The sequence below is a fragment of the Anthonomus grandis genome, chromosome 1, assembly GCF_022605725.1.
Source record: "Anthonomus grandis grandis chromosome 1, icAntGran1.3, whole genome shotgun sequence".
Taxonomy (NCBI): domain Eukaryota; kingdom Metazoa; phylum Arthropoda; class Insecta; order Coleoptera; family Curculionidae; genus Anthonomus; species Anthonomus grandis.
This window is the reverse complement of record NC_065546.1, coordinates 41048135-41067665: the sequence shown is the minus strand read 5'-3', so window position 1 is coordinate 41067665 and position 19531 is coordinate 41048135. Positions and strand designations below refer to the sequence as shown.

At 33.2% G+C, this 19531-nt stretch overlaps 1 protein-coding gene across 2 annotated transcripts in view; it reads right to left on the bottom strand.

Annotated features, from left to right (window-relative positions):
* LOC126737743 (neuropilin and tolloid-like protein 2) overlaps positions 1–19531 on the bottom strand; it is a 622239-nt gene that overhangs the window by 56809 nt on the left and 545899 nt on the right. For both annotated transcript variants that reach the window (XM_050442771.1, XM_050442764.1), the window contains 2 exons: positions 1099–1336; positions 781–908 (listed from right to left, as the gene is read on the bottom strand). In XM_050442771.1, coding sequence (XP_050298728.1) covers positions 781–908; positions 1099–1336 — 366 coding nt within the window. The remainder of the gene's footprint in view (positions 1–780; positions 909–1098; positions 1337–19531) is intronic.

The following is a 19531-nucleotide window of genomic DNA, read 5'->3' as shown; positions in this document are numbered from 1 at the left end:
AAACAGTGTATCTACGCAACACCTGTAACCAATAGAGAAGACCTAGTTGCTAGAGTTGTGGTGGCTGCGGACTTTCTGATAAACGATACGGGGGTTTTTACTCGCGTACATCTTGGGTCCACAGGTGCAGAAAATGTGTGAAAATGAGGATACTTTGAGTATTTGGTTTGAATTGTTTATTGTTTGATTTTTTTTTAAATACTTAAATTATTTATTTTAAGTTGTTTCTTATTTTTTATTTAAATTGTTTATTGTTTAGTTAAATTATTTATGTTTTATTGTAATGACATTAAAATTTTCGTTGTAACAAAAAAGTTTTAAAGAATCCTTGTATTAATTTTATTTTTTTTGCACGAAAACGATGCGTTAGAGCGGAAAAACGCAAGGGATTTGTTTTATTAGAAATGAACAAGTTATTTCGAAAAAAATTTTTTTTTTCAAAAAACAGTGTTGCATCTTTTTTTAAAATTAATATACATGTGCTGCAACTCCGTCCTGGATAGGTTAAATTACCTGCAATTTCTCAAAAAGTTGCCTCACCACCTATCATTTAAAACCTAAAAGTTTCATTTTAATACAGAGGACAAAAACGATTTTTTTGAAAAATTTCAACATCCTGTATTTTGGAAACGGCGCTATGTCGGTATCCTATATCAAACTACTTCTTTATGGCTCCTATATATACTCGAGCTATTTTGACCATTTGAAAGGGGACACTCTGTATAGGTTCCTGGTTGTTTTGGATAATAAAGTATATAAATGATTTAGAATTCTACTTACATGGCATCCCTCTTCATCCCATCTAAACCTACAGTTATATCGCTCATTACACCTTAAAGTGGATGATATGCAGGTGTAGTCTTCGCAATCAAATTCATTATCGAGGCATCTTTTTGCGTTTGTTTTATCTTTAAAAAATAAAGATATTTAGTAATAAATTTAAAAAAAAAATTATATGGAACTAAATTAACTAAATTCTATACAAAAAGCGGTATTTTCATGCTTATATAGTATTACTATTTATTAGCGAGTACAAAAAGAATTACTTTTAATACATTTTCGTTAAAATCTTTTATATAGGGATGTAGCGCCTTTTACCTTTTTTTGAGTCCCTATAAGCAGTAAAATTTGCGGCAAACGTAGTAGATCCTCGAGAGTGTTGGGAATAAAATCGAACTATCATCACGTTATGGTTAACTTCTGATAATACTGTATCGGCCATTGACCCGCAGAATTTTTTTTTCGAATTTATTGTATTGTTCGAGAATACTTCGACAAAATTTGACTCGCAGTCGTTCGGTGTTTCAAGTTTGAACGCCTCGAACTGAAGTTGTATCTGAAACAAAGATATAAATTTGTAAATTTCTCGAGAAAATTAATATTAATTTTTAGTAGTGGATTTAATTAGAATAAAAAGAAAACTTATAACTATAGTTATATCACTTTAAACCTATACTAAGCAAGGTTCAAAGCGTTTTTTTTTTCAATAAAACGGTTTTGGAACAGTTTTTAAGATTACCTATAGATTATATATTTGATACTAATTTTGGGTTTTTAAATTACTTTTTATAAAAAGGGTAAACTGATTATAAATTAATCTTATAAAGAATTACAAACCCAAAATTTAAATCCGAAATTTATTTAGGTGATTTGGGTTAATATTAGGTGTTAAATAAGGATTAAATTTTATTTAAAATTTAATTATCTTACCAGTGTAAGCAAATATATATTTAATTCTTACTAATCTAGAAACATTGGGGTCATGAGTGAATTTAAATTTAAATTTTTTAGGCTTTTCTGCATATGTTTTAAATTATAACCTTTTTTTCAAGAGGTCACCTATAACTTTTTTTGCTACTGGATACTCATGCTATAACTCCGCTGGTATATTGCATAATAATAATAATAATAATAATAATATTCTTTATTTACATAATTCCGAAAATACAACAAAGAAAGTTCTAAAAAGTCTAGTATGAAACTACTCTTATACTAATAAAAAAAGAATAATTACATTATCTAGAAATATAATGAAATCTAAATAAATAAATAATAATATCTATTACAAATAAGCAGATCAGGAGATGGATAAGTGAGGATACATTGTAAGTTATTTTTCACCTTCTTCAGGTGTTAGAAATTATAAATTTTTTTGAACAATTCTACTGAGTTTTTCATAAACCATTCCGTGGGTTTTATAACCACGATGCTTTTTTTCTACCGTTTTTACCCAATACCTTTTTGTTTTTTTTTAATGGGGTGTATAACTTTTACATAATTTTTAATTCTTCTATGTTGGTCATGTAAGCTGTCCATGATGTTTTAAGCATTTTCCTGAATAGCCAGATCCCAAATACTTCCGGATTTTTAGTAGTGACTTCTATAAGTATTCCAGTATTCCATATGATACAGCAAAATAGAAAAGTCATAGCATACGTCGCGTTACTGGGAACTATTTATCAAATCTCTTTATTAAAATTTTGCAAAGTCAAAAATCGTGACAAAATAAAGGACAATAAACTCTGTCTTAAAACTTATAAAATAACATGTCGAAATAGTTTCATATATTTAAAAAACAAATCAAAAATTATTTCTATGCAAATATATGTTGCTGTTCAAAAAAAAAAAAATAATAATAATAATAATAATAATAATAATAATAATAATATTAATAATAATAATAATAATAATAATAATGTATTTATTTAGCTTGAGCTACAAAGGTAATACATAATATATAGATAATACAAGTATAATACATATTAAAAAAAAACTTAAAAATTTAAATCAATAAAAATAAAAAAATTGCAAATAATTTGAAAAAAAAGTTGAAAAAAAAAGTGTGTGCTTGTACAAAATGGCATACATATACAAAAAATACAAAAAGTCTCACATACAGAAAATTTATAAATAAAATTTAAGCCTAAAATAAAATAGCAAAAATAAAACAAAATACGAGTTAAAATTGTAAAATAAAAATAAAATAAATACACATATAAACTACAATTACATAAATAAAGGTAAAACGAATGATAAAACAAAATATGTACAAATAAAACTTACAGAAAAAGTATAAATAAAACACGAGTCTAAAATAAAACAAAGTACGAGTAGAATTGTAAAACTAAAACAAAATAAATATAAATACAAACCAACAACAACTACACAAACAAGGGTTATAAGGATAAAACGGTAAAAGAAAGTATGTATAAATAAAACTTAAAAATAACTAAAATTACTGTTTAAAAGTGTATAAATAAAATGAAACAACTAAAACTAAGAATAAAATGTTAACATGTATAAAAATAAAAATAAAATAAGACATTCACACACTGGTAAATTTTCTCAATAGCCTCCTAAACTGGTTTAAATTATCACAGCTTTTGATTTCAGTTGGCAACTTATTAAATTCAATAAGTCCCTTGCTGAGTACAGAATTTAATATCTGACTAGTATTGCATCTATCAAGGACAAAGTCTGTATTATTTCTGGTGCAGTAATTGTGGACGTCTCCGAACACTCTTATTTTATCACAAATATATGTGGGTAGTAGACGTTGTTTTAATTTAAAAATAAATACATACACACTAAACATAATTCTTTGCCTGACAGACATCATACCTAGCACACTTAACATAATAATAACAGGAGTGTATCGATTGCATTTTAGGATTAGTCTCATTGCTCTATTTTGAATTACTTCAAACTGTTTCACTTTGTCTTTAGGCAGGTTGAACAATAATGTGGAGCAAAACTGCAAATGGGGAACAGCAATGGCATTATACAGCAGGAGTTTTGTATGCATCGATAAGTTTTTTCCAACTCTATTAATAAACCCAACTTTCTTGGACAATTTTCTCATGGCGTAATCCGCATGTGCCATAAAATTCAAATTTGCATCCAAAATTGTACCCAAATACTTTATTTCATTTTCATAAAAAATACTCTCCCCACCTACACTGATGTTCACATTGTCAATATTTATTTGATTATTTTTCGATTTTTTAGTAAAAAGGCAAAATTTAGATTAACTTGTATTTAAACATAATTTGTTGATACAGAGCCAGCTGAAAATGTTGGTTAAGTCACTATTTATATCAGTTACCATCTGATCAATATTGTTTCCTATTATATAAATCATTGTGTCATCTGCAAATAACACAGTTTTACATGTTTGTATAACTTTTACCATATCATTTATATATAATAAGAACAATAATGGACCCAAAACTGTTCCCTGGGGAACACCAAATACAACATTTGAGAGACTATTCCCATACTTTACACGTTGGACTCTGTTACGCAAATAAGATTCAAACCAGTTCAAGACATCACCTCTAATTCCCAATTGGCTTAATTTATATAGCAGAATTTCTCGGTCTATCGTTTCGAATGCTCGTTTAAAATCTAAGAATACCGCTAAAATATATTTATTATTATCAATGGCTCTGAGAAAATTATCACATATATTAACGACAACAGACTCACACGAGTGACACTCACGAAAACAAGACTGATTTTCAATAATTATCGAGTTTTCGTTACAGTAATTTAGGAGTTGCTCTTTTACACATACCTCAAGGAGCTCTTCATAGACAGGTACCGTATTAATTGGTCGGAACTCATTATAGTTGATGGTATTTGGTACTTTGGGAACAGCAACAACAGTAGACAGTTTCCATGATTCCGGGAAGACTCCATTTTTTAAAGAAGTGTTAATAACATCCAAGACACGATCACCGACAGCACAAGATACGTCACACAAGACTTGCTTAGATATGCCTTTTTCTCCAACTCCAACGTTTTTAAAATTTTTAAGAATTCCTTTAATTTTTTTCATTGATACTTGACCAAACTTGGAAAATAGTTTACTAGGTTCAGCTCTGGTACCATTATTTATTACATTTGGTGACTGTGGGATGTTAGTGACAATAATGTGTATACTTTCTATAAAATATTTATTAAATTCTTGAGCAATGCTTGCTTCATCGCTGATTAATTTTCCGTTCAAATTGATTTGTTTGGTCAAAATATGCTTTTTACCTGATAGTAGAGCTTTAAGATTTTTCCATAATTCTTTATAATTCTTTTTGTTTTCGTCTATGCATTGTGCATAAAATTTTTCCTTCTCTACTCTAATTTTGTTTACAATAATATTTCTTTTAGTTTTATACTCTTTCCAGGCACCCTCATTTCTATCTAAAACGGCCCTTTTATATAAAGTATCTCTTTCTGGCATCATTTGTTTAATGTCAGACGTTATCCATTTTTTATCCGCATATTTTTGATTCTGGATAATCTGAACCCTAGGGCACATTTGGTCTAAAATAATCTCAATATCAGTGATCAATGAGTCAGCTAGTAGATTTATGTTGGAGCTATTCTTGTTCTAATCAATAGCAAGAAGTATTTCTTGTAGTAGATGCGAGTCGTAGTTTTTTAAACGATCTTTGATGTTTAACGGTTTTGATATTTTGGTTGTTTTCCTGATTAAGAGATATAGACAAAATCGCGCCAGATGCTTGTCATTGGTGACTATAAAATCGATTAATGTCTGGCTCGTAGGAGCTATTCTGGTAGGTGTTTCCACAATTTGTGTAAAACCATTTGTGTAAATTATATTTTTTATTTTGTTACTATAAAACGTATTTTTAAGTAAATCAAAGTTAAAATCCCCAACAATGATATTAATTCCACTAAAATTACTAACTTCATTCAAATACTCAGAGAAAAAATCTAAAAAATTTGCTTCTTCTTTTTTAGGTGGATGATATAGCACAGAACACAAATATTTCACGCCACAAACAGAAAACTCCAAAGACATTAGCCAGACAAAACTAATAACAGACGAAACATTTTTAATTTTATAACGTACATCAGATCTTACCAATGCCATCACTCCGCCTGTTCTACTGTTGTTACTAATAGATTGTTCCATTCTGTACCCATCTATGTCCAGCTCACAAGGTTCAATTTCAGCTGTAACGTGGGTCTCACTTAAAAGCAGGATCTTAGGTTTCCAGTCATTGACTAATAGGGTAATGTTATCCTTATTATTAAGATAACCCTGACAATTAAAGTAGACAATGGTCGTGTTAAGTACAATATTTGAATTTAATTGCTACCTTATGTATTTATTTCTCTGAATATCTTCAATTTTTTTATATGACTCGCATTTATTAACATCCCAAGAGACATGGTTAATATTTAAACTAAGACCATATTTTTCATTGGACAACACACAATTAGCACATTTGACAATATTTACGTTACATTCCTTTACATCATGATTACCGCAACACCTAGTGAATGATTTTATGTTACGCCTCTGTTATGTTACGCGCCTCTGTTTTAAACCTGTTATTTCGCCCGTCCATCTCTCTCTTGCTTTAAACTATAATCGAGCCACGTTATGTGAATCCATTCCGATATTCCTGTGTAACCAAAAGAGACAGATATATAACGATTATGTGCGCTAGTAGTAGTGGTGGTGGTAAACGTCTGTTTGCGTGTGCAACGGCCCCGCGAGAGGGAGAGAGTCGCTTCTTGCCTTTTGTATAATCTCAGAGTTTTATATAATAAGTAATGAACTTCGTTTAGGCATCTTAAGTATTCAATTAAAGGTTGTAAAATTGAGCCTTTAGTTTAATTTCCACCATTGGGGATGTCTCAGGCACCCTGCCGCAAGTGAGCCCCAACAGAAGTTGGTCCTTCGAGCCGGATAGCTGAATTTATGGTCCTTCGCAGCAAAACCCAAGAAACCCAAACGTTTTAATACGTCCAAAAATGGCGACCGTACGACTCCCAGCGGCCGCTGCAGCCGGCGCACCGATTGGCATGACGCAATAGTTTGTTTACATGACGAAATTGAATTTTTTGTCTGACGGAAGCAGTAAAACGAGGTTAGTCCGATCCATTTTATTATCCTAATCCATTTTAAGTTAATATTTATGCCAATTGAACCATTTTATTGCATATTATGCCAGTTTTCATCAAAATTGGTGTTTGTTTACTTTACTAACCTAAACGTACTTATACGTAAATTATATTCTATTAAACCTATTTATTCGTTTCGACTTTAGTCACCATCTACTCGCCATTTTTATGGTATTCATGCATATTTAACCTTAGCTTTATTTAAAGCAAAAACTACCTATCTAAATAAATATTATTTGTGTTTATTTTTTGTGTACACTGTACCCCATAAACCTCCAAGATGCCTAAAACTAAGCGAAGTAGCAAATCTAACGCAGACATTCCTAGTAATGTCGAACAATCTGTCCAACCTCAAGAGGACGAGCAAATTATTATTTATAATAATCTAATTAGTCGCCGTGACGCTTTAACAAATCAAATAAATCGATTCGAAACCTTTTTAGAAACAAAATGTGTCTCTTTAGACAATCCTCTTATAAAAATCGACTTAACAACCCGGTTAAGTAAAATCGAAACCATTTTAACTGATTTTGAGCATATTCAATTGGAAATCGAGCAAGTGTGTATAAACAATAAGTTTGATGAATCAAAAGACCAAGAACAAGAGCGTGAAACATTCGAAAATTTGTTTTACACTAATATTTCTAATGCGAAATTAATTTTGGAAAAAATAAATGCTTTAAATGTACCACCTACCACTGAAAGCACTAATTTAGTGGAACTCTCGAACTCTCAACACACAAACTTACCTTTCTTCCAATCGGGTGGGCAATATGGTCCTCGTTTACCACCTATACCTCTACCCAAATTTGATGGTTCATATGAAACTTGGACTCATTTTAGAGATACATTTGTCTCCCTTATTGACAAAAATGTGCAAATAAATAATGTAGAAAAATTCTACTATTTACAATCTACCCTACAGGGTGAAGCCACTCAAATTATAAACTCTCTATCTACAACTGAAAATAGTTATAACACTGCATGGTCCCTCTTAAAGGAACGATATGAAAATCTAAAAGCTATTATTTATTCTCATGTGAAATGTATATTTGATTTACCCATAATAAAAGATGAATCCTATACTCAACTGAGGAAATTTCTAGATACATTTCAAACCCATTTTAAATCTCTCGAAAATTTAAATGAGCCTGTAGATAAATGGTGCACACTTATTATTCATCTTTTAAGTTCTAAGCTAGATTTTAAAACCCGAAAGGAGTGGGAAACCCTTTCCAAAAGTATTGATAAACCAACAACTCAGGACTTTGTAAGTTTTTTATCACAACATTGTCGATTTTTAGAATCTTTAGATTTTAAATTAAATACCAAAAAACAATATGGTAAATTTGAAAAAACTTATGAGCGAAAATCTTTCATTTCCCAGAATTCTATTCCATCTTGTCCCATGTGTAATGATAATCACTTTATTTATTACACAAAAAAGGCAAATTTATGTACAAATTGTTTACGACATGGACATCGAAATGGAGAATGTAAATCTGCTCATACTTGCCGAAGGTGTCAAGGTAAACACCACACACTTTTACACAACGATTCTAATATCTCAAATTCAAATTTTAGCCATCGCAAATCTTCTTATCAATCCCACTCATTTCAGGACAGAGACAAGCAACCTAACCAATCATCGCATCGTGCCCTACCAATGATACAACCTAAACCCAACTTGACAAACCAAAATAATCATAAAAGCTTAGCCCAAGGCGAAAATGCCAATCGAAATGCCAACCACCCGACTACACTTTTAACTCCCAGTAATTATTATACCCCAAATAACGAGTCATTTTTGCAGAATGCACAACCTCAATCAAATCTTATTCACTCAAATGAACCCACTTACTCACATATACCTAATATGAGTGAAAATACTCAAAACTTACACTGTACTAATCAAAACCCTAATTCATTTGTATTACTGTCTACAGCATCAATATATGTTTATGACAAAAATAAGCTACCTATTCTTTGCAAGGCTGTTCTGGATAATGGCAGTCAATCAAATTTCATTAGTGAAAAATTGTTTAAAAAACTTGATTTACCCTACACCTCTGTAAATATGTCAATCTCAGGCATCGATCCAGATGTGACAAATCTCAACAAGCGTACTCAGTTACATGTTAAGTCCAGTGTAAGCAACTACTCACTAAACTTGCCTGCATTAGTCATTAATGCAATTACTGAGCTGACGCCTCAATTTCCTCTTGATATTTCTAACATTAAATTTCCAAATAATCTGCCCTTTGCTGATACATCTTTCCATACACCATCAGAAATCGATATCCTGATAGGTGCAGGATTATTCTATGAAATTCTTGGTTCTAATCAAATTAAAACAGGCAAAGGCAATCCTATTCTTCAAGAAACCAAGCTTGGATGGGTGATAAGTGGTCCAATATCCTTGTTAGCTACATCCCAAGCCAAATCTCAATCATTCTTTTGCACTAGCGAGCTTCAAAATAGTCTGGAAAAATTTTGGTCAATCGAAGAAACCACAGAGCAACATCCACAAAAACTTTCCAAAGAGGAGCTTGAATGCGAAGAGCATTTCAAGAATACTGTTGTTCGTGATTCAACAGGCCGTTTCATAGTTAACCTTCCGATCAAACCCACTGTTTTTGAACTAGGCGATTCCCTGAAATCATCTTTAAAACGTTTCCAGTCTTTGGAAATAAAATTCAATAAAAACCCTGAACTTAAAGAATCCTATTCTAAATTCATTAAAGAATATTTGCATCTAGGACATATGTCCAAAATAGATCCCGATAAATCCATATCTTCTACATATCCCATCTACTATCTTCCCCATCATTGCGTGGAAAAACTGGATAGCACCACAACACGCCTAAGAGTCGTTTTTGATGCTTCTTGTACCTCGAGTACTGGCATATCTCTTAATGACACTCTTAAGGTGGGTCCCAATATCCAAAATGATATTTTTTCTATCCTCTTAAATTTCCGAAAACATAATTATGTCTTAACAGGAGACATAGCAAAAATGTACAGGCAATTCCTAGTAGATCCCAGGCAGCGCAGCCTACAGCGCATAATATGGCGGGATAACCCAAATCAAGAAATTCAACACTTTGAACTCAACACCATCACATATGGAATGTCCAGTTCATCTTTTTTAGCCACTCGGTGTGTAAAGGAAATTGCTAACCAATGTGTAAACGATTACCCTCTTGAAAGCCATGTACTTATGTTCAATTGCTTTGTCGACGACATTTTAACAGGATGTGCTACGAAAAAAGAGCTTATCAACCTTAGAAAAAATCTTGTCAATGTACTTAAACCTTATGGGCTTGAACTGAGAAAGTTTCATTCAAACGACCCTGAAGTACTATTTGATTTAATTCCTGAAATCTCTAGTGATTCTAATTACATTTTAAACGATGACTCCCAGAGTACGAAAACCTTAGGTATTTCCTGGAATTCAAACCAAGATTTATTTATATATACCTCAACCATTAAATCAACTTCGCAGTTTGTAACTAAGAGAACTATACTCTCGCTTATATCCCAAATTTTTGACCCTTTGGGCCTTCTAGGTCCCATGATAGTACAGGTCAAAATCCTTTTACAAAAATTATGGCTATTGAAAATAGATTGGGACGAACCAGTTCCCATAGACATTTTTAGAACCTGGAATAATTTTATATATCATTTATCTCTTGTTGATTATTTTAAAATTCCCCGACAAGTAACGATTAAAAACCCTATTTTTTTTGAACTCCACGGTTTTAGTGATTCATCCATCAATGCTTTTGGTGCGTCTATATACGTACGATCAATTGATAGCTTCGGTAATATTGCTGTTAACCTCTTATGTGCCAAAAGCCGAGTAGCTCCCTTAAAGGCTGTAACTTTGCTACACCTTGAACTCTGTGGCGCTTTAGTTCTTTCTCGACTAATGACAAAAACTCTAACTGCTCTAAACTTAAATCCATTTAAGATAAATTATTACACAGATTCAACCATTGTCCTTTGTTGGCTTTCTTTAGAGCCACGCCAGCTAAAAACTTACGTATGCAATAGAGTTTCTCAAATACAGCAACTAACTGACACCAACAACTGGTACCATATAGCATCTGCTGAAAATCCAGCCGATATTATTTCGCGTGGTATTAATCCTCAAGATTTAAAAACTTCTCGTTTATGGTGGCACGGACCACTATTCCTTTCAAAACCCTTAGAAAGCTGGACCAATGAAAATCATATTTCAAATTACCATAAAGGAAAGTTCAATCCTGAAGTTTTGGAATTAAACCCCAAATCTATAATTCTTGCTTCAAGTAATATTACTCCAAATCCCATTTTTTATAAATTTTCCAATTATGTTAAGCTTACTAATGTCATAGCTTATTGTCTCAGATTTATTCATAATTCAAGAGCACCCAAATCATCACGTCAAGGTGGGAATTTAACACCCCTTGAGCGTGAAAATGCATTGACATGCATGGTAAAAATAATCCAAAATGAATGTTTTTCTAGCGACTTTAAAGATCTCCAATCTACACATGGATTAAAGAAACAAAGTAATTTAAGGTCTTTAAATCCGTTTGTTGACAACAGAGGAGTCTTACGAGTTGGTGGACGACTTGAAAATTCAAGGCTTGCCTATCAAGCTAAACACCCTATACTTTTGCCACAAGGTCATCCTTTTACCAGTCTTGTCATATCTCATGAACATCAAAGGAATTTCCACTCCGGAACTCAATCCACTTTGTCTTTTGTTAGGCAAAATTTCTGGCCTATACATGGCAAATCCTCAGTTAAGGCTGTTATTCGCAAATGTGTAGCTTGCTACAAGGCAAACCCTAAGTCTTTATCAACTCTTATGGGCGACTTGCCTAAGCCTCGAGTGAATCCATCTAGACCTTTCCTTCATACTGGCATAGATTATGCAGGGTTTTTCTTAATAAAGAATTCCAAAATAAGAAATAAAAAATTTATTAAAGCTTACCTCTGTGTATTTGTGTGCTTAGCCACCAAGGCGGTACATTTAGAGCTGGTAACCGATCTAACTTCCAAAGGTTTCTTGTCGATGCTCAAAAGGTTTGTGTCAAGACGTGGCCTATGCCAACATATATATTGTGACAATGGCACAAATTTTGTTGGAGCGGACAGCGAGCTACGCGAAATATATAAAATATATGAAACCTCTGAATTTCAATCCTATTTTGCGGCAAATATGATTCAATTTCACTACAATCCCGCGAGATCTCCTCATTTTGGAGGTTTGTGGGAGGGTGTAGTTAAATCTTTTAAATACCATTTACGACGGGTACTGTCTGATAAAAATCCTTTAACATATGAAGAATTTTATACGTTTGTGGTTCAAGTGGAGGCGATATTAAACTCACGTCCTCTCTTACCTATCAGTAATGACCCCCATGATTTTGAAACCCTAACTCCCGGACATTTCCTCGTTGGGCATCCATTAAACCTCATTCCCGACGTAGATCTTCAACAAACAGCAGCAAACAGGTTGACCAGATATGAAATGCTGCAGTCTATGGTTCAACACTTTTGGCTAAAGTGGTCTGAGCAGTACCTTCATACACTTCACGAACGATCCAAATGGCAGTTCAAGACTCCAGACCAGAATCTTCTTGGATCCTTGGTATTGCTGAAGGATGAGAACAGTCCCCCATCCAAATGGAGTACCGGAAGAATCGTTGCTACGCATCCTGGAAAGGACGGCAACATCCGTGTGGTTAGTGTGCGTACATCCAATGGAAACATTTTAAAAAGTAGTGTCATGAAAGTCTGTATACTTCCAATTAATGATGATATTTAATCTATAACTCTGTAATGCGTTTATACAGTGAACCTAGAGTAAACCCTTTTCTTTTTATGAATATTTTGAGGAATTTAGGCCATTTCCATTTTTCCAAGGTGACTTAAATTTAAACCAACTTTGTTAAGTTAAGGTTTGTTATTTTAATCTTAAGTGTTTCAGGTTTACAATTTATATTGAAATTTAAGATTTATATTTGTTATACGATTTAAGTGTATTTTAATCTTAAGTTTATTGAAAGTTACCGCAGTACTTTCAAGGGCGGCGGTATGAATGATTTTATGTTACGCCTCTGTTATGTTACGCGCCTCTGTTTTAAACCTGTTATTTCGCCCGTCCATCTCTCTCTTGCTTTAAACTATAATCGAGCCACGTTATGTGAATCCATTCCGATATTCCTGTGTAACCAAAAAGACAGATATATAACGATTATGTGCGCTAGTAGTAGTGGTGGTGGTAAACGTCTGTTTGCGTGTGCAACGGCCCCGCGAGAGGGAGAGAGTCGCTTCTTGCCTTTTGTATAATCTCAGAGTTTTATATAATAAGTAATGAACTTCGTTTAGGCATCTTAAGTATTCAATTAAAGGTTGTAAAATTGAGCCTTTAGTTTAATTTCCACCATTGGGGATGTCTCAGGCACCCTGCCGCAAGTGAGCCCCAACACCTAGCACACACTTTATTTTCTTTACAATCCTTAATAATATAACCGTAGCGACAACATCTAAAGCACCTACGTATCCCCTACTCATTAAAGACTGGACAACAGTTCCACCCAATATTCATCCTCTCCCTTTCTATAAATAGCCCATAAGAAGTGGCATCAACTTCAAAGATTATGTTAAATTTTTTATTTACAATTTTTGACCTTCGTACAATTTTAATTTACCTGTTTGCAGACTCTTGTAAGTTGTTTTGACTTTCAATTTTTTTAATTAGCTCATTTTCTGAAAGGGGATATTCGGATTCATTTATACCCACTACCTTGATTCTATGTTCTAACACCTTGGGGACCTCAACGCTATATGAATCTCCCATCTTTTTCTGAATCTGATTCTGAATATTAGATATATCTTTCTCGCTACCACACTTCAAAATAATTCCTCCATTCCTTGTTGGTTTACCTAGAGATAAACCTACTCCAATATCTGTAGGGTTTACTTTTTTCCGTAAGTCCTCCTTAACCTGCTGAACATTTTTTTGGGAAGCCTTCTGCTTGACGACCAATACCTTGTTATCGTTTTTCTTCTGTAAAATTGTAGCATATGATGTTGAATTACTCCCTGCTACTACAGTTTCTGATTTTTTTGTTTCTTTTAAACTGGCAATTTCTGATTTTAAATTACAATTTTACAAGAGACATATAAAAAGAAATATAAATATCTAAGTTTTTTTTTCAACTAGAAATAGGTACATATTTCATAAAAAAGTAAGTATTAAAAAAATCTTTTATATAGTTTCATAGGTTATTGTGAAATTCCATAAAGCAAGGGTCTAAACACAGTCCTGGCAGTTCCGCACAAGTCTTACAATAAAGGCTTGTATCTCTACGAATTCCACGTTTTAAACACCATCGGCATTTTTTTCGCAGCTTTCTATTACATGGGCTCTTTTCTAGTTTGGCTAGGATTGGCCTGGCTTGGATCTTAGGTACCATTGCTTCAACGGTCCTCTAGGAACGACATCTTCGGTCTACAACATTTATTGTATAACATATAGAAATTGTACAACATATAGTTTCCCTTATATGAAGTCTACTTTTTTATATCATCGTATGGTTTTACGATGGGTAGGGTAGAAGGACTGCAATTGATCTTGTAAATCTATACCCGACATATATTTGTTGTATTGCACGATTGGAATTGATTTAATTTTATTAATGCCAAATCTAGACAAAACTTCTATTAATGTATGTGCATGCTCGGTAATAATATTGAATACTAAGGCAAAGGACGATATTAGCGGCATCTTTGAAAGGTTCTTGCCCGGAGAATAAATCGACTCCTTTTTATTGTTAAAAAAATTCAATAATGGCCGAACTTAAAGAATTCCCAGGACAAATTTAAATCCCAAGAATAAAGTAATTTCTTTTTTATCGACAGAGTTGGGCTTAGATGGTTCATTTAATAGCACGTGTTCTGCGTACAACATACATATTAGTTTGTCATACTAAGATTTCAAAAAACTCGTTGTCGGCCAGGAATAAAAAAAATCAATAGGTTTAACTTCACCAGCTGGTATTGGTATTTTTAATTCTTGCTTTCTAGGGAGCGTAATTTGCCTAAAATCTGAGTTTTCTGCTCATATATACTAATTGTTCATTTTGCACATTCTCCACATCATCAATAGCTCCATGTCGCTCTGCGAGCCAGTAGACATTTCTTCTTGGCGTTCCTCAGATATTCCAGATGAATCACTTCAGTTGCTGCCTGAGTCTGGAAATGGCTATTAATCACTCGAACTTCAGAAATATTTTTTTCATTTCATCTTCAGTAAACACTTTGGGATTTTTGTTTTTCTAAACCATTTCAGTGCTGAAGGGTCTGGAGACGGACTGTCAGCGATTACAAAAAAAATCAAACGAAATGTCGTACCACGTATCACAACTTCAAAATAAAACCCATAAGAACATGCTCTTACGAAATCTTTTTTTTCTAATAAAAAATTATATTTGTTTATGATCTTCATAATTTGTCGGTTTTTAAAAGTTCCACTTGGTTCTTTTTTTAATAAAAGTTAAATCTGTCGTGTCTGGCTAGCAGTAAGTGTTGTTCTGTTCCATTTGTTTTAAAATTTCACTGGTCTTTTTGGTTGCCTTTTCTGGTTTAAAAAAGCGTTTCTTTGTTAAATCTATTATCTTGCTAAAATCCTTAATGTCCCCATGGATGCCATTCACCTGTTTAATTATTTTAACTTTATGTTAACGTATTCGCTTGCTTTGTTGTTTATTTTATTATAAATGGTTGCAGAGTCTTCATGTCCTAAAAAGGAATCATTTTCTTCTCAACTTTCTTCAGTTTCAACTCTTACTAGAGGAATTTGATCTGATTTAAAGCCGGCCAACATTAAAGCAGTTTTTAAACATCTTTTACGAAAAAGCGAAGCTCGTAGGAAGTTTTTGTTTCCACCGATTTTCTGACCGATTTTTTGATGATTTTGTTTGTGGCTTTTACCGTTATACGTATAAAGGTTGAGAGCACAGGATAGTAAGAAAAATGTATCTGCTCCTTTCAAAGAAAGAAAAAACATTAAAAAACTGTTTTTTTGGAAACTTTTAATCACGGTTCATTTGCGTTGTTATGGTTTTTCCAATAATTTTTAAGATTTACGGACATAAAAGCTCTTGACGAAAAGGTTTTTTCAAATGACGCTCTCTGAGATCAACCCACGGGAAGTTCCCTTATTCGCTCCGTGAAAATTTTACTTGCTACCTCGGGTATTAAAACGGCTCTGGGGCCGTATTTTCGAAACCATGCGAGAATCTTCGAATGCGAACAAAGTCGAGCGGCAAAATTCGCACACGAATTAAAAAGTGCAACAGCATTCGAAATTTCATTCGCATACGAACATAAAATGTAGTGGCAACGTAGCAGTAAAGTGGAGTGCTATTGGAGGCTATGTCAAACGGAATGAAGACGATAAAGATTTTTTAACCTAACCTAAAATTTAAGTCAGGTATTTTTGAGGTTTTTTTCATGTCGCTTCTTGGGTTTTTCGAATTGACTTTTTTTAAGTTGGATTTAAAAAATAAAAAATATTGCGATTTCGTTCGAGTGAGCAAAAGAAAGAACTAATTTCATTTATGGCAGAGCACCTGGAATTAAAGTCGGGCAAATTTACCGAAGATTTTTCAGCTAAAACTGCACAAGCCTTGTGGACAGATTACACAGTCTCCCTGGAGCACATAAAGAGCACATCAATTCCATTGTAATAGGCTTGCTTAATCTATATAATTTAATAAATTGAGCATCTGAATACATTTCAAGTGGGTCAAGAAATCAAGAGTAAATCCTATTCCTTCTATCTGCCAGAGTTTCAATCTCTTCCAGTGCATCGACGACGTTTTTTTGCACAAGATTGTTCTTTTGATTATTGTTATTTTTTTTTCAATAAACAACAAAAAACATTACGAAAATACTTAACCAACTCACACAATTAAAAAAAAAAATAAAGCTCGTTTAAAATTAAAACAAGACAAGTGGCGGAATCAAATTGAAAATCGCACACGAACTTTCAAATTCGAATGGTATATACCCATTCGAGACACCGCATGCAAAAAATTTTGCATACGAAGTGGTCGAAAATAGAAATACCGATTTTTCGTGTGAAATCCTCTAATTTCGTATGCGAATCAAAGTCGAATGGTTTCAAAAATACGACCCCTGGAGCCTAAGGGGTTTAATTAATAATATAACAAATTAATGGTATATTTTCTATGTAAATATATCAATCTTTTTAGTAGAAGGTATTCTCTACACAAATATTACTTCATAAAACAAACGGGTCTAAACAAGAATTTTTACTTAAAAAAAAAAAGTTTTACAGAAATGATTTTTTCACCAATACAAAAAAGATCATTCAATTTGATTTATTTACATGATTTGAAAGTTTAATCTTTTAGCTTTAAATAGAGGTATGGCGCTAGATAATATATAGATAATAACCACTTTTTGAGCCCCTTTTTAACCAACGTTTTCAGTTTTTTTTAATAACTCTTTATTAGCGCCACCTAGAGGTTTCAAATTTTAATAATTTTTTATCACAATCTACGTAGAGTAGTAGTTTTCTGACTTTGACGCCTAATACTGCCATACCTTAGCCACCTTCAAAAAATATTTTTTTCCCTCAGACAGCGGATTTCCTTGGCTTTAATCTACTAAAAGCCGTTTTTATTAAAAAGCCACTTTCTACGAAAAATCTCGAAAAATAGCGATTACAATCAAGCAGCGTGACCCTAAACACTACGGAGGTGACCGTCATGGTGAAATAAGTAAGTGGTCCAGCACCCAACGTAAAAGTATAGGAACGATATTTGAATCAAATAGCGTCTGGCTAGATGACGTCGTATCCATATGGTTTTTAAGCAAATGGCGGCAATTGGTAAATTGTATCGGACTCGACTTTTTAATTTCGAATATAAGGCATAAAATGGATCGAAATGAAACTTTGAATTTTCCGAATATGTGTATATTTTTTATCGAATGGTCTTTATTGAGGCGAGAAAATTCGCGCGCTTTAATGTTTATCATATTTACATTCTTGGGGCTAATTTGCGCAATGAGTGGGAGTAGGATTACGGTGTGGCAAAAGGATATTGTTGTCTGTTCTATTTTGAACCTGAACTCGTGAAGGTTAACTGACTGTTGCTGACTGCAGTTTAATTAATTATTTGATGGTAATATGGGTATTATTTTAAACGATTTTTAATACATTTTGAGGATTATTAAAAAAATATAAATATTATTAAATATATATTTATTATATACAGGAGGTCTTTAAGGTTTAGGTTATTGCACATACCGACTTCAAAATTGGTGTGCAGAACTTAAATCACTTAAAGCGGCTGAAGGATATTAGTATGTGGCTACCGGGCACTCTCATAAATTCATGTTTGGAAACCTCTAAAGCGCCAGTCCAAATAAATAGTACCACCTCACCCAAATCTAAGCCTTCCCAGTCTAAGTCTCACTCTCCGGACAGCCATAACCTGCAACATCGCTCAGTTCCATCAACATCTGCTACAATATCCAGAGAGGTTCAATCTTTGAAAATTAGTTCTGATAGGGAGGCCATTGCTGCCTCTAAATCCCTTGCAACAGAATTATTAGAGGTTAATTTTGTCATCGATAATAATTCAGTGGCGAATAAAGCAGCAAATATGGACCCGTTGACTCCACCAATAGTGCGGCTATCAAGAGACTCAGATGCGACTGATGGTCGCTATTTATTGGCCAGACTGAGAGACCCTTCCATCTTAAAACCTCTTAGGCTATTCCTTGCCTATCTGTATGATCAACCCTCCAGTGTGGGTTTTGAAGGACATACCAACACCAGCATCCGATTGGCACTTGCATCAGAGGGACTTCCTGGTGACATAGACTCTTTGCGGAGGCTCTACTTTCGCTACCATCGCCTATGGTATTGGTCCAACTGAAGTTGAAGCAGATCTGTCAGCCTTCAGGTCCTTCTTCTCATCAGAAAAGCTGCCTTCAAAACGCCTTCAAAAAATCAGAGAGAGTCATAGCAATTATTATTTTGGTGGATCTCCCGCCAGGAATAAAAATTTTTAAATGACTTGACGCAAACAGAGGATCAAGCACCCTCTGAAATACTGGACAATGGTAAGCTTAGTATTTTCTCTCTAATTATTCAGTCCTTAAGACATAAAACTAATGATTTATTTCTTTTACTAGAAGAGCTTCATTTTTCAGAAATCGTTGACATAACTGAACATTGGTTGCATGTTGGTGAGCCTGTGATGGTGAAAAATTACACTACAGTTGTCAGATTTGATAGAACAAATCTAACTTATGGAGGTACTGTAAGATTATCTACTAGCAACGACTTTTCAATGGTAACCAAGTTCGATAATTTAGTTTCTGAAAAAATATTTGAAAATTTTCCATTGTGTACAATAATAATTTTGATCTTTACGTTGTTTGTATTTACAGAACACCTGATGCTGACGTAAATATTTTTTTCCAAAAATTACTAAGCTTGCTTGAGTCTCTGCCGTTAAAAAGCAAACTCATTTTATGTGGCGACCTAAATATTGAT